General features: G+C 40.9%; 2 protein-coding genes across 19 annotated transcripts in view; one reads left to right on the top strand and one right to left on the bottom strand.

Moving 5' to 3' along the window:
- The window catches only part of KCTD6 (potassium channel tetramerization domain containing 6), a 49,620-nt gene extending 41,559 nt beyond the window's left edge, over positions 1 to 8,061 (top strand). For 12 of the 16 annotated variants that reach the window (XM_055557535.1, XM_055557534.1, XM_055557532.1 and 9 more), the window contains 2 exons: positions 5,220 to 5,289; positions 6,634 to 8,061. In XM_055557535.1, coding sequence (XP_055413510.1) covers positions 5,220 to 5,289; positions 6,634 to 7,320 — 757 coding nt within the window. In that variant the 3' untranslated portion in view covers positions 7,321 to 8,061. Of the gene's footprint in view, positions 1 to 21; positions 327 to 349; positions 677 to 737; positions 1,822 to 5,219; positions 5,290 to 6,633 lie in introns of those variants that run through there. The other 4 variants (XM_055557540.1, XM_055557543.1, XM_055557538.1 and 1 more) reach the window with 4 other exon arrangements.
- Positions 8,062 to 10,578: 2,517 nt separating this feature from the next.
- ACOX2 (acyl-CoA oxidase 2) overlaps positions 10,579 to 15,387 on the bottom strand; it is a 31,430-nt gene continuing 26,621 nt past the window's right edge. For 2 of the 3 annotated variants that reach the window (XM_055557512.1, XM_055557511.1), the window contains exons 14-15: positions 15,154 to 15,286; positions 10,579 to 11,295 (exon numbers count right to left, since the gene is read on the bottom strand). In XM_055557512.1, coding sequence (XP_055413487.1) covers positions 11,233 to 11,295; positions 15,154 to 15,286 — 196 coding nt within the window. In that variant the 3' untranslated portion in view covers positions 10,579 to 11,232. The remainder of the gene's footprint in view (positions 11,296 to 15,153; positions 15,287 to 15,387) is intronic. The other variant, XM_055557513.1, reaches the window with a different exon arrangement.

Raw genomic sequence — 15,387 nt, 5'->3', positions numbered from 1 at the left:
ATGTATGGTACTGCCACTAGCATTTTCACACTTGCCAGTTTACCCGTAACTGTGGCTAAGTGATCTCACTTATTTTTTCTCCAAGCAGCAGCTGGGCAATACAGAGTGATTTACTCTGGGTCTTATAATTAGTAATGAAGCCAAGCTGGCTTAAGGATCCTCACCTGTGGCCTCTTCTCTCTCTCCTGCTCTGGCCTGCCCATGACCTCAGACCCCAAGCCCCCATCTGTCACCCTGTAGGCCAGGTGTTGCCTCTGTGCTGTGCTTAAGTGGTACTGTTCTTTCGGGAATGTGGTATTATTCTGTTTTATCTTACAGAAATTAAGGTAAGAGGAATGGTATGGTTTTATGACTATTTGTGGTAGCTCTTCAGTAGGAAAAGTCACTTTTCAACTTACAGCACCTTTTTTGTAGACCACATGGAGAGAGCAGAGAGAAAAAAGGATTAGTTTTTGGATGAAATGATCTATTTGTGTAGTGGTTATGGTCAAGCATAACCTAACACCATAATCACATTCTCCTTCTGTGCTTGGCTACTTAAACCAGCCTGTATGTGAATGTTAACCCCAAAGACTCCTTTAGATGTTGCTGAACTAGTTACTATAAAAAGTATTTCACTTTCAAAAACTCCTACATTTCAAGAACAGAGAAATTCAGCACAAAGGTGATTTTGAAGGTATGTATAGATGGAATTTGTTGAGTTGTCTCTTCTGAATGCCAGCCACAAAGATGTCAGTAGAAAGTAGAAAGGCATTTTAAAGGGGCTACCTGGAAACTTAGGGAAGGAAATAGTGATGTGTTTATTATTTATTCAAGTTTGGAGGTGTGTATTGCAATGTATAAGTTATTATGTAGGATAGGAGCAGGAGTTTTATTCCAGAGAATTCTTAGTCTGTAGCAGAAATGATAAGCCCTGAATATGTGTGCTAAATTAGTTCATCATAACCACGAAGCCTGTAATTGAGTTCTGCTGTGGTGAGGAAAATGAGTTTCAGGGGTTCTTACGTTATTCTTTAAGTCATTCACTTGTTGAATTGTGTGTTTTTCACATTTGCTAATGTAGAAAATTGTTAACAGTTTTTTTTTAAGGCTTTCATAAATTCTTGAGTTTGTGTTTTCCTTAACATAATTATCTGCTTAACACTCCACTGTCAGAATTTATATATTAGTCATAATTAACCTTTGAAGCTGCATCTGGGTGAATTTTCAGAACTGCTTTACTTTGGGAATAGTCTGCTGGTTGTTACCACATGTATTTTATTTGCACCAAGGGTCAGATCTTTTCAGGTGAACTTGATTTTACAGGGTCAGAAGTCTTTGAATTTTTGTGTTTGGTTGCATTCATTGTTTTTTAAAACAAGTTTTAGTAAGGCAAGTCACTATAAAGGAAAGATGTTTTTCATTGGTACCTTCATGATCTCCATTCCTGTCTGTTTTTCTGAAATATTAGGTGTGTGTTCCTCAAATAAGACAGGCACATTTGATGCCCATTTCAAGAGCTTCCTTCTGCTGTCTGTCTTGTGGTCCTTCAATTTCTCATTAAGTCCTCCACTGCTGAGTGCCAGAAGGGAGAGAAGATGAAAAGCAAATGAATCATTTCTAATTGTTAACGGCTCTGGAAAATGACTTAGTAGAAGAGATTGAAGCCATTCTGGAAATTCTTTTGCACTGTGTTTTATTTCATTCATCTGCATTGTCTCTAAGATGGTCCTAACAGTCATCAGTTCAGAGGTTGATTATCCAGCTATTGGTTGACCAGGAATGTCCTTGCTTTTTTTGTTTGTGCTGTTATCTGAGCATCTCTACAGAGGATGTTTAGAAGTAAGGCATAGAGAGAAAATGTAAATTAATCATTACTATTTTTCCTGCTCTAGAGCTCTTAAGTGAACATTTTCATTTTGAGGGTACAGTTTAGTAGTTGTTGAAAGTGACTGATAGTAACTTCATCTTATTTTGATGTGTCTTATACAGAAATGAAGGGAGGCTTTTGGGTACTTTTTAAAGAAACATGGACTTATATAGATCTCCATAATTGCTTTCCTGAATTATTAAGCTTTGAGGTTTTATTACATCTTTGTACAGGAATAGAACCTTGCCTTTTGCTGTAGAACAGATTCAGGAGCATCATCTAACTCTGTGTGTGTGTGATTGCCCAAAAAGCTATCTTGTTTTGATTTAGCAGTAAAAAAAGAAAGGATTAATAGTGGACAGTCCTTGCATAACAGCCGTGACTTTGATGATACGTGTTTCTTCATTTGTTTTTTATTGATGATACTTGTTTCTTCGTTTTTTACTTGTCTTTGGTCTCCTTTTTTTCTTTTTTGGCATCTCCGATGTCTCATTCAACTGTTTGGATATTCACAGAGTGGAGTTGTGTAAGATCGAAGATAGCAGTCTCGAATCACACTGGACAGTAGGTCCTTGCTATTTTGCTTCAAGGGAATTTTACAAATCCATGATAACTGCTCACTTTGGCTGAGTTACTGTTATATTTGTAAATAAACCCTTACTAGGTGGATAGCATTAATAGATGGCTGTTAGGGGTTTTTAAGTTAATCCTTTGGATTTCTTGTTTCTTGGATATTATTCTTTCAGTTTCTGTTGGAGGAAGGGGTTTGTGGAAAGATTTGGACTAAGAATCAGAAAACCCAAACTCCTGTTCAGTTACTTTCTAGCCATGGGCCCTTGAGCAAGTCTCTTAAAGTGCCTTTTCTCTGTTACATCTCCGAAAGTGGAAAGTGAAATTCACTTAGTCGTGTCTGACTCTTTATGATCCCATGGACTATAAGGTCTGTGGAGTTCTCCAGACCAGAACACTGGCGTAGGTAGTCTTTCCCTTCTCCAGAGGATCTTCCCAACCCAGGGATTGAACCCACGTTTCCTGCATTGCAGGCAGATTCTTTACCAGCTGAGCCACAAGAGAACCCCAAGAATACTGGAGTGGGTAGCCTATCCCTTCTCCAGGGCATCTTCCCAGCCCAGGAATCGAACCGGGGTCCCTTGCATCGCAGGCGGATTCTTTATCAGCCGAGCCACCAGGGAAGCATCTCCACTGCTACTGCTAAGTCACTTCAGTCGTGTCCGACTCTGTGCGACCCCATAGATGGCAGCCCACCAAGCTCCCCCGGCCCTGGGATTCTCCAGGCAAGAACACTGGAGTGGGTTGCCATTTCCTTCTCCAATGCTTGAAAGTGAAAAGTGAAAGTGAAATCGCTCAGTCGTGTCCGACCCTCAGCGACCCCTTGGACTGCAGCCTACCAGGCTCCTCCATCCATGGGATTTTCCAGGCAAGAGTCCTGGAGTGGGGTGCCATTGCCTTCTCCGAATTATTCACATTCTGCTTACTATATCAGGGATGTTGTAGAGGAGCCCTCAGCCCTTTACTTAAATTGTTTCTTTATTCTAGAATCCCTTTTCAGGTTGTCCAAACATTCCTGCTGAGTTCCACTGAGACGAGCCCTTCCCCAAAGTCCTCCGTTTTCATGTTTGGCGTTCTCGCTCGCTCCTGCAGCTCTCTGCCAGTCCATCTTTTATATGGGACCTTTGAATTCTGTACTTGAGTTGTTGCGTGTGGCCCTTCTTCATAGACTGAAAGCCCCACCAGGGCAAGGACCATACTTTCCTGTTTCTGTGTATCTGGATTGCACATAGGCCCCCCACCTCCCCTTCTACCCTCCAGTGAATGTTGGTCGACTGAATTATTTTTGAGGCTGCCAGTAATGAACTCTTTGGGTGATGGGAAAAGGCCAGAGGTGGGCATCTTAGCAGAACTTTTGGGTGACTGACCTTTTAAATCGCTTAGTTGTTCCATCTACTGATCTGTCTGTTGCATCAGTAACTGAATTAGGTGCACGTAATACAAATTGGTAAAAACCTGTTTCTTGGTTCTGTTACTTCAAAATCTGTTGTTGAAGTCAGTCAGAGGAAAGAGAGATTGTCATCACAGCCCTGAATTTGACGTTTGTTCCATTTCTCACCTTATAGCATGTGGAGCCCTACCTATTCCCAGCTGCTGAGTGTGGAGAATAAAAACTGACCCCACAGTTGTCTGGTTTACGTTTTAGCTTGTTTGCTTTGAAGAATTTGCAAGGTAGAGAAATGGATGCTTGAGGCTCTGATTTCAGCCCCTGCTGTGCTATGCAAATGTTCTCTACATGCCTGAGTGACCTTTTGAGAAAGAGCCTTTGTGATCTTCTGTAGCCAGGGCCTGTTCTGGGAATTAGTGTGCCAGATTCCTCTAAAAGTGGGAAAAATGAATCCGTTAAAAAAACAAGACCAAACAAACAAACAAACAGTGCTTTTCCTGGTTAAATACCCTTAAGTCCATGTTTCTTATTGTCTCTTGCCAAAGCTTTTGAAATTTGCCCTGGAGTTTGCATTGCCGGGAGGTTTGGGGATTAATGTGTGTGAAGGAGAACGGACTGAAGCAGTTCAGGAGCTGAGAAACTGTTTAAGTGCTTTTAAGTTGTAGATAAAAATAAAATAAAAATGGCATCATGAATATCTGGGTGTTTATCAATGTCTTCAGGCTGTCCCTTCCTAAGTGCCAGCCTAGTGACTCTCATGATAGATTGGTAAGGTTCTTTTCTGCCCCAAATTGTGCTTTAATGGTTCAGCATTTAACTTGTTTTGTATTTGTTTTGATTATTGTAGAAAATGAAATGTAATTAGGTTTTCTGTGTTACAGCAGAGATATGTTTCTGGTGTATTTCTCTTGGAAGGAGATGCTAGTGTCTTGGAGGTTTATGGCTTTTAATGCTTTTACTAAGATGTTTAGTTTATGTAGCTGAAATGCTTATGAAAAAGAGTTTACTGTTTCCCTCTGTTAACCTTTTTGATAAGGATCGTCATAGTTTTGTACCAGATAAGGTTGTAGGGTTAATCATAATGTTCTCCTGCAGGAATTCTAAAAATTGAATTTTCAGAGAAGACAGGTAGAATTTTAATAACTGGTTTACTCCCTAGACTCTCTACCTTCTTCTCAAAGTTTAGGATAATTCTTTCCTCTGTATAAACATTTGCCAGTCTCTTGGGTACCCATTGTGGTAAGGATGTCGGGGGACCCCTAGAAGACCTTTGGGAAATTGTTTCTCCCCTAGATCTTTGCCTTAGAACAAAGATGAGTGTTTCTCTGGTGTTTGGCCTGCTGCTGGGTGAGAAACCTGTCTTCTGTTTTCATAGTGATATGCACTGTCACATGTCTTTTTCTCTTCCCCAAGTTTCCCTGGAACCTGGGCTCCCCGAGACGCAGCACTGGAGCAGATGGATAATGGAGACTGGGGCTATATGGTGAGAGGCTTTTGAGGATGCGTGTTGAAGGCTGGCAAATTATTCCTGTGTGTCTTTTCTCGCTTCATATGTATTCTTAGGTATAATGCATCTCAATGAGAATGGAACTTACGAATGGTACAACCCTTCCCTCCCCCCCAATTAGTTCCTGTGTATTTTTGGGTGTTTTAACTTTGGTGTTTTTAAGTAAGCGAGCTCAGCGTGGACTCTCCATGTAACTTGTAATAATCACTGTGTTTTTGGTCTTAAAGTATCTTTCTCTTAAGACGCTTGCTTCGTAGAGTACTGACTGGTAAATGAATGTGCGGTGGGTGACAGTCGGCAGGGCGTTTTCCTGTGGTGGGGAGGTTAATGGTTGAGATCCACTTGCCCGCTGGTACTTTTTTTTCTGCATGTGCATGTGTCTTCCTATGTTTTTTTTTCCTTTGGTAAGAAATGTTTTATTTGCATATTACCTGTCTTTACCTGTCTTGCTTTATTTCTTACGTATGGTTTTAAAAGCCAAAGGTATGTATTATTTAGAGAAGCTTGCTTTTCAAAGTTAAAGGTCAGATTGTGACATTAATGTTACAAAAGTGATTATACTATCAGATTATGAAATTTGAAAGCTGCTATTAGCCTTTGGGTATGTGAGAACCCACTCCAGTCTTCTTGCCTTGAAAATCCAATGGACAGGAGCCTGGCGGGCTGCAGTCAGTGGAGTTGCAAGGAGTTGGACATGACTTAGAGACTGAACAACAACAAAATATATGAGATTGTTTTGACCAAACTGTGTATTTTAAGTTAGTATTTGGCACTATTTCTTCCATGAAAAGTTGAGATTAAGTCCACACACATTTTTATTGTTAAAATTTCATCATTTCCCTCCTTGAGGGGGAAAAGACAAAAATACTGAAAGTAGGTATCTTTATGTTATTCAATCATTTATATTGTTTTGTGTTAAATTGAATTAAGAAACAGAAGTTTTTTTTTTTTTAAACTGGGGAGAAAATGAGTATATTTTAAGTTTCTCTTCCTCTTCCCATAATATACTCTAACCTGAAAACCTCTAGACCCTGGGCCTGAAATTAAATGGCTTCGGAAGTCATGCCCTCCTTTTTCAGTGTAAGGCTCTGAAGCGGTGGACATAGCTCTTTTTTCTGTTGAAAGTGAATGTTCGATCCCTTCATCTGGGTGGGTTTCTCACTGAAACTAAAGCTGTTTTGCATCAGTGGCTTGCTGGATGTGCTGTAGCCTGAAACTTTCGCTTTGCTTGTTGCCACTAATTTTCTTAATTGGTCAAAGTTAGGATTTAAGAAAAAAAATTTATTTTCAGATGACTGATCGTGTTTTAAACAATTTCAGATGACTGACCCAGTCACGTTAAATGTAGGTGGACACTTGTACACGACGTCGCTCACCACATTGACGCGTTACCCGGATTCCATGCTTGGAGCCATGTTTGGGGGGGACTTCCCCACAGCTCGAGACCCTCAAGGCAATTACTTCATTGATCGAGATGGACCTCTTTTCCGATATGTCCTCAACTTCTTAAGAACTTCAGAGCTGACCTTACCCCTGGATTTTAAGGAATTTGATCTGCTTCGGAAAGAAGCAGACTTTTATCAGATTGAGCCCTTGATTCAATGTCTCAATGACCCCAAGCCTTTGTATCCCGTGGATACTTTTGAAGAAGTCGTGGAGTTATCTAGTACCCGGAAGCTTTCTAAGTACTCCAATCCGGTAGCTGTCATCATAACCCAGTTAACCATTACCACCAAGGTCCATTCCTTACTAGAAGGCATATCAAACTATTTTACGAAGTGGAACAAGCACATGATGGACACCAGAGATTGCCAGGTGTCCTTTACTTTCGGACCCTGTGATTATCACCAGGAAGTCTCTCTCCGAGTCCACCTGATGGAGTACATTACAAAACAGGGTTTCACGATCCGCAACACCCGAGTGCACCACATGAGTGAGCGGGCCAACGAGAACACGGTGGAGCACAACTGGACTTTCTGCAGGCTGGCCCGGAAGACAGACGACTGACCTCCAGCCCTGGGGGAGGTTCCTGGAAGTGGACTTCCCAGGACATCCAAGAGGCTGACCTTTTTTTTTTTTTTTTTAAATCACAGTGTGAGATTTTTTTTTTTTAATATTTGTATTTATTTGAAGGCATTGGGGACCAGAAGGAAGTACTCCTCTATATTTTGTTCCCTTCACCCCAAGTGTGCATGTGCCTGTTCCGAGCCTCCAAATACCGTTTTTTTTTTTTTTTTTATACAAAGAAGTCTGAAAATCATTATGGTCTATAATGATTTAACAAAGCTTTTTTTTTTTTTTTTTTGCAGTGCTAAAATGATTTCTGATTAAATAGCCCCTAAATCAACTAGAAGGCTAAAAATGCAGGAGTGAAAGAATAAACAGAGTACTCATGATGCCTTGGGGAAAAATCAGAACATCATGTAGGGTGACCTACTTTTCAGACCAATAAACAGTATTGTAATATTAAAGGAAAACTATTCCAATCATGTAAAAGTACTTGTTAAGTACTGCTTTTTACAGTTATGACAACTGTTTCTTTCTATGCATATAAATCAAGCAACCAAATATCTGTAGCCATGGAGATGTCTGACTAGAAATATTTATATTGGATTCTGAATACAAAACGTCCCTGTGGTAGAAATCTTAACATCTTATGCCTGGTGCAGTATAATTGTCAAGTGGTACTGTCTACCAGAAAAAAACAAACAAACAAACAAAAAAACAATAAAAATTGAAATATGAGAATTAGGTGTGTATTGGTTGATTATTGTTAAGGGGGGAAATCTTAATCCTTGTCTAAAAGGTGCATTGTTTTATGTTATGTCCTAATAAATACTGCCTATAGCACGTTTGTATTTGATTCAGAAGGACCCAGTGGGAGCTTCAGGGTGCAGTTTATGGAATTCTACTGTGCTGTCGAGTCAGGAATTGATGAAATTACTAGTTTTGTTTAAAACAGCGCATAGCTGGACAGCGAACATACAGCTTGACAATTTTTTTTCCAATAGGACTTATTTTGAAGATCATAGATTTTTCTCTGGTTGTCATTGTTCTGTGACCCTTGTTCTAGCTTTGTATTGAGCACAGGGACAAGCCGACTCGAACCATTTTATTCTCACATATTAATGGTGACCCATGAATGCAATTTATTATTAAGATTAACTTTCTGAGGAGAAGGAGACTGGAGTGAACAAAGGATCTAGAACAGTTGGAGATACGGTGTACTTTTATTTATTTCACTGTAGTTTTATTTTGCATAGTTCATTTGATTCTGTTTCTTGGAAGTTGCTCACAGGAAGGATTATGTTAACTATAGTGAAACTTCCTAGTTTACTAGAACACCTTTTAAAAGAAAGTTCAGAAATTTCCCTGTTGTCTAAGGGAGGAGTAGGGTTCTGAGGCTGTGCACCCCAGACTCCCTTTTCTTCTCTGAGAAGATTCTGAAATTCTCTTCTTTAAAAGGAGGATGAGAACACTGTCTTACATCCGTGTTTACCCACTTCGTTCTGAAAATTTAAGGTTTGACAAATGACCAATATCTAGAAACTTGTAATTACCCCCATTTTCACCGTTTTCAAACTAAAATCCCTTAACGTTAACTATTGGTAGGTGGCTGTGGTTTCAGTACAGGTACCAAGTATGAGGTTATCATTGTAGAAAATTGTCTCCTACTTCAAATTGATTAGGGGTTACCTAAAAAAGAAACAACAAGAAAAGGAACAGCTTAGCCAGTCAACGCATTGTTGAGTTAACAAAGGTGAATGAAAGATAAAATTAATTTGGACTGAAAACTGGTATGAAGTGTGACTATTAGTTGTTCCAGGGTTTTAAGAGTTAAACGTTGATGAGGCCTCTCCCTTGTCCAGATTACTGGAGATAAGTTTGCTTTTGGTAAATTTTCTAAGATTTATGTTATTAACGATTAAATGATTATTTAAATGAGTATATTAGGAAAAGTAGCCTGCTGAGGTTTTTTGCAATTTGTTTGATAATATTTAATTTTGAGTGTGTTTTTTTTTTTTTAACTTGGGCAGTTGAAAATGATGTGAAAAATGTAGCATGGTTATACTTGGATAATTTGAGACAGTTATGTCTTTTATGAAATTTTAAATGATTTTTATTGTGGAAGAGTTGATTTTTAAACATTTATGTTGTATCCCTAGGGCTCTATTTTTTTCTTTTTCTGTTTTTAAATTGAAGTATAGTTGACATACAATATTGTGTTGATTTCAGGTGTACTGCATGGTGATTGGACATTCATATTCATTATGAATCGATCGCCACGGTAAATCTGGGGACCACGTGTCACCAGTCTCCACAGTGTTGCTGACTGTACTCCCTGTGGTATCCGTTACATCCTGTGACTTATTTTATAACTGAAAGTTTGTGCCTTCTAATCTTTCACCTGTGTCCTACCTCCCCAACAACCACTGCTGTATCTTTGAGTCTCTCTCTGTTTTGTTTGCTCATTTGTCTTTTTTTTTTTTTAGATAGAATTTAATAGAATTGAAATTATATGGCCTTTGTCTGTCTTTTGTCTGATTTATTTTACGTGGCCTAGTACTCTCTAGGTCCGTTCATGCTCCTATAGATGGTACAATCTCATTCTCTTTTATGGCTGAGTAATATCGCTGTTTATATACACCACAATTTCTTTGGCCGTTCATGTGTTGGGCTCTTAGATTGTTGCCATATCTTTGCTGTCGTAAATAATGCTGCAGTGACTGTAGGGTACACATGTATCGTTCAAGTTAGTGTTTTTGTTTTCTTTGGACACCTACTCAGAAGTGGAACTGCTGGGCTGCATCATAGCTCTATTGTTACCTTTTTGAGGAACCTCCATACTGTTTTCCACTGTGGTTGCACCAACTTACACTCCCCTCCAACGGTGCACAAGTGTTTTCCTTTCTCCGTATCCTTGCCAGTACTTGTTATTTATTACCTTAAAATTTTTTTTTTAATTTATTTTGAAAGTATTTATTTATTTGGCTGTGCTGGGTCTTACTTGTGGCATGTGGGATCTAGTTCCCTGACCAGAGATTGAACCCCTGCCCCCTTGCGCTGGAAGCAGTCTTGGCCACTGGACCATGAGGGAAGTCCCTATTTCTTATTCTTTTAGTGACAACCATTCTGATTGGCATGAGGTGATCGACATTTTATTTAGACTATAGCAAGTATATACACTTTTAGAAGAGGATTGTTTATGTGCGTGTGTGTGTGTATTGGAGAAGGCAATGGCACCCCCCTCCAGTACTCTTGCCTGGAAAATCCCATGGATGGAGGAGCCTGGTGGGCTGCAGTCCATGGGGTTTCGAAGAGTCGGACACAACTGAGCGACTTCACTTTCACTTTTTGCTTTCACACAATGGAGAAGGAAATGGCAACCTGCTCCAGTGTTCTTGCCTGGAGAATCCCAGGGACAGGGGAGCCTGGTGGGCTGCCGTCTATGGGGTTGCACAGAGTCGGACACGACTGAAGCGACTTAGCAGCAGTGTGTGTGTGTGTTTTCTTTTAAGCCCTGGGATGAATAAATGTGCGCTGTGACAACACAAGTGATAACTAATAGATCTGTTGGCTTTTGCTAGATCTAAAGCAAAACCCTGGGATTTCACAAAACAGATGCTACAAATGGATAGTGCTTTGTTTTTAATTGTGGGAAATTTCAAACATTCGGAAGTAGAGAGAATAGTGTAAACACCCACGTACCCATTGAACAGCTTTAACAATGATTCACTCCTCCTATTTCTTCCCCTGGATTATTTTGGAATAAATCAGATATTTCACGTGCTTCAGACTCTCTCTGAAGGATAATGATTCTTTTAAACAATACGTGCATGTGTAGTTGTAGATTTTAAAGACACCTGCGCCGTAGCATGACGAGCACACGGTGGTGCCTCTCCAGTGCTGTGGGTCGTCTCAGAGCCTGGCTCTCCGGCCTTGTAATAGTGGTCTTATATATTTCTCATAGGCAGGGTTCCCCTGTGAATAGAAAGAAGTGCATTGTTAAAACAGACTTTTTCTGCCAGGATTAATGACTTTCACTTTCACATTAAGTTTGTAATTTCAAAACAGTAATGTTACATAAGATTCTTAATTTTTAAATGTATTTTTAAAATCCATTTTGTGATGAACATATGGGGAAACATTTTTTCCCAAAGGGCATCCTTCCTTTTCTCATGCAGATTTCAAATTGTGGATGCAGGTGGCCAATTAAAAAACCACAGCTTATCATTTTGCTTTGGGGATTTAATACAAATAAGAGGCTTGACTCTTTGAAATTGAGCACATTAACCAAAAAACAAGAAACCAGAAGGTGGAATGAAATAAGCAGCATTCTGTGTCAGAATTGGGTGTTCTTAATATACCTTGTTTGCTCTCTTTAAAAATATTCATTTATTTATTTATTTTTTGGCCCCATCGCACAACACGTGGGATCTTAGTGCCCGACCAGGGATTGAACCTGTGCTCCCTGCGTTGGGAGTGTGGAGTAGTCTTAACCACTGGACCACAGGGAAGTGCCTACTTTATTCTCTAATGTGATGTCTTCATTTCACTGCTCTACCCTCATCTTTTACGATATCGTTTCACTTTTTTGCCTGTCTGAGCTGAAACTGTAAGCTCCCTGATAACAGGGGTTCTCCACCGTGTCCCCAGCACCTATAGCTTCTGGTATACATCATATGCTCAACAACTATTTGTTAAACGATTGAATGAGCGAATGAATCGGTAGGTGTGTTGAACATCTGGCAACCATTTTAACAAATTTCTACAGTAGAATAATTGGGGGGAGATAGGATTCTTGTTTAGAAATTATCCCCAGTGGTGTCTCTACTGCTTGCATCTATAGGGAACCTCTTAGAGGAGTTCTAGTGGGGAAGGGTTAGGGTCACTGCAGATGGTGACTGCAGCCATGAAATTAAAAGAGGCTTACTCCTTGGAAGGAAAGCTATGACCAAGCTAGACAGCATATTAAAAAGCAGAGACATTACTTTGTCCACAAAGGTCTGTCTAGTCAAGGCTATGGTTTTTCCAGTGGTCATGTATGGATGTGAGAGTTGGACTGTAAAGAAAGCTGAGCGCTGAAGAATTGATGCTTTTGAACTGTGATGTTAGAGAAGACTCGTGAGAGTCCCTTGGACTGCAAGGAGATCAGTCCTGGGTATTCACTGGAAGGACTGATGTTAAAGCTGAAACTCCAGTATTTTGGCCACCTCATGCGAAGAGCTGACTCACTTGAAAAGACCCTGATGTTGGGAAAGATTGAAGGCAGAAGGAGAAGGGGACGACAGAGGATGAGATGGCTGGATGGCATCACCAATTCAATGGACATGGGTTTGGGTGAACTCCGGGAGTTGGTGATGGACAGGGAGGCCTGGCGTGCTGCAGTTTATGGGGTCACAAAGAGTCAGACATGAATGAGCGACTGCACTGAACTGAGTGGGGAAGGGGAACAGCCTTTTGCAGTTCATTACAAAGAAACGGGCTTGAGATAGCATCCAAATCGGGGGGAAAGACAGGAGACACCCAGGAGAGAGTAAACCATGGGAGTGCATCCTGCTGTCTGGGTTAGAGCTCAACACTTAACCTCCCCCAGACAGAAGAGATGCTTACAGTTCTAACACGTTTCACTCAGCATAGCATTTTCCTTTTGGTAGAAATGTCAGGGAAATAAATTCCTGTTTGTACTTTTGTGTCTGACAAGGCATATTTCAGAGTAGCTTTCATTTTAATTGATTTGAAATACCTGTAGTGTTCCTTTTTCTGCTAGGGCAAACAGGGGCAAATGTCTCTTTCTGCAGTTTCAAAATTACCTACAGCAGATTAGAAAATAACTCTTTAAAAGTGCTATTTTGGTAGTCCGTAGAGGAGCCGGGAATGTAAGATGAGGGGGCTGAATATCGGTAGTCAAACAAGTGTCATTTCAACTAGCTGGAAACAGTCCTTCAAGGTCAGGTGTGAACTCACGTTCCTAAAGTGTGCATGCAAGAGCCACGTTGCTCTCCCTTTCCCTTTTTAGCGAGGTGAGATGCACTGGGAAGGCGGGAGTTGGCGTTACTGTGTGTGCAGCAGGGTCCTTGTCCCCCTGTGCAGGTCGCAGAACCATGTTCATTTACTCCGTAATGCAAAGCATCTACTCTGGTAGACCCTGGAGTTGGGACGATGAATTCCATCCTTGTTCACAGTCAAGTGGCGGCAGATTGGGGAGGGTGCCTGGGATGTCGAGCATCCACATTCCCTACCCAGTGTGCTGATGCCCTGGGTCAGTGACGCCGCTCATTTAGACAAGCCTGCAGTCATACAGTGTCCAGAGTAAATTCTTTCAAGAAGAAGGGTAGAAACAAGTAAAAGACAGAGAGCCCCCTCTGTTCTTTGGTGAAGATGAGGAACAGGAGAACTGGCATGCTTCCTCGCATTGCTGCTAAAGCAGCTTTGAGCTGGATATGGCAGTGCTCCCTGACAGGTGTTAAGGCAGGGGAGGTTTTTCTCTCGAGCATCAAAGGGCATGTGTGTCTCTTTAGACCACAGGGGCTAATCTAGAGGGATAGGATCGCTGTAGCTCTTTGCCAGGGTTTAAACGTTAGAAAGTAGAGATCTAATCATTAGAAAAGGTAACATAATGTAAGTAGCTTGACTGTGCTAACCAATAAATGTACAGTCTTTAGGTAAGCTCTTGATATTTCCTTGCTGAGTTAGAAGGGTGCCTTCCTGGAGACAGGGAAGGACCGAAACGGATTGGCCTTCTATCTGATAAGCTTCTGGGGGGTAACTGGTTGTGGTGCAACTTAAGATAACCATGTTAAATTAAGCTGTGAGGTATGACAGGATGCAGAACGTTAAGAGCAAGTCTAACACCATGCTAAGTGTGAATGGACGCCTGAGAGGTGCCAATTTGATGAGGTGTTAAGACACTTTTTCTGAAATTTGACAGAAGAGGTAAAAAAGTAGGCTTCATCATCTGAATAACACATTTGCAGTATAGAATTCAAAATAGCCTGTTGTGTAGCTATAGAGAGCCTTTGTTTTGATCATCTGTATCAAGTCAGCTATTAAATGTTGGTTTCCCAAATTCTAAATGCAGGAGCCATTTCTCTCCTCCAGTTAATGTACCCATTGATATTCGTCAAGTTTCCCTCGAGGCTCACAGCAGAGAGTCTGGGACCCTGGCCCTAGGCTGTTAGGATTTATTGGGTCCTCCCCCTTCTGTTAATGAGTTCTGGTGGTCTCTCTTAGGACAGCTGGGCATCTTTTCACCGTCACCTTTGTACTTGTCATTCACTCGGCTTCCCTGGGATACTGATGCATTGCCGCAGCCCCCTCTGTCCCTGGGGTGTTGTTCCTTAAAGAGGAAGGCGGCATCTCTCCCAGGTGGTGAGATCTGAGAGAGACACCCCCCCCACCACCCCAAGCTTCCTGTCCTCTCAACACCTGCTGTATCAACACTAAACTGAGAGTTAAAAGGCTGAAAATAAGGTGGTTAAATCAGTGCAGCCGTTTGTCTTCTTATTTCTGTTACTTAAACGCCAGCCTGCCTCTCCGTGTGTATGCCCTTGGGTATGTCAAGCTGTGATTTAGAGCTTGGTCCTTCCTCCTAATTCCCTTCACCAAATTCTGAGCAGTGCATTTTGCTGATTACAGTTCAAACTCAGAGACGCTGCCAGGCCACATCCCTGCTCCTGTTTTTTTTTTTTTTGTATTCTTAAAATATTGTAAATAGATATACTATGCCAAGCAATTTCTAACCTAATGGACATCGATTGCCATGGGAAAGCATGGAGGTACAGTTACTGCTTGTTCCCTGCTCTCTTAGGTAATTTATCAAGTGTTCTAGTCAGCTACCTCAGTATTGGTGGGTGACTTCTGAGCCCACTGGAACAGACGTTCATAGGCATGTCCATCATAACAGCCAAGCGCTGAATTTAAACACTGATCCGTGAAGTCAAAAGCATCAGTTAACAAGATAGCATCCTTCCTGAGAGGAAAAAAGAGAGTTTGTGAGTATATTAGATTGCTTGATTCATCTGGAATGGTGAATAACAACATCTAATTAGAAGTTGCATCATTATCCACTTT

This window comes from Bubalus kerabau, chromosome 20 (genome assembly GCF_029407905.1).
Source record: "Bubalus kerabau isolate K-KA32 ecotype Philippines breed swamp buffalo chromosome 20, PCC_UOA_SB_1v2, whole genome shotgun sequence".
Taxonomy (NCBI): Eukaryota; Metazoa; Chordata; class Mammalia; order Artiodactyla; family Bovidae; genus Bubalus; species Bubalus kerabau.
This window is presented reverse-complemented; position numbering and strand designations above follow the sequence as displayed.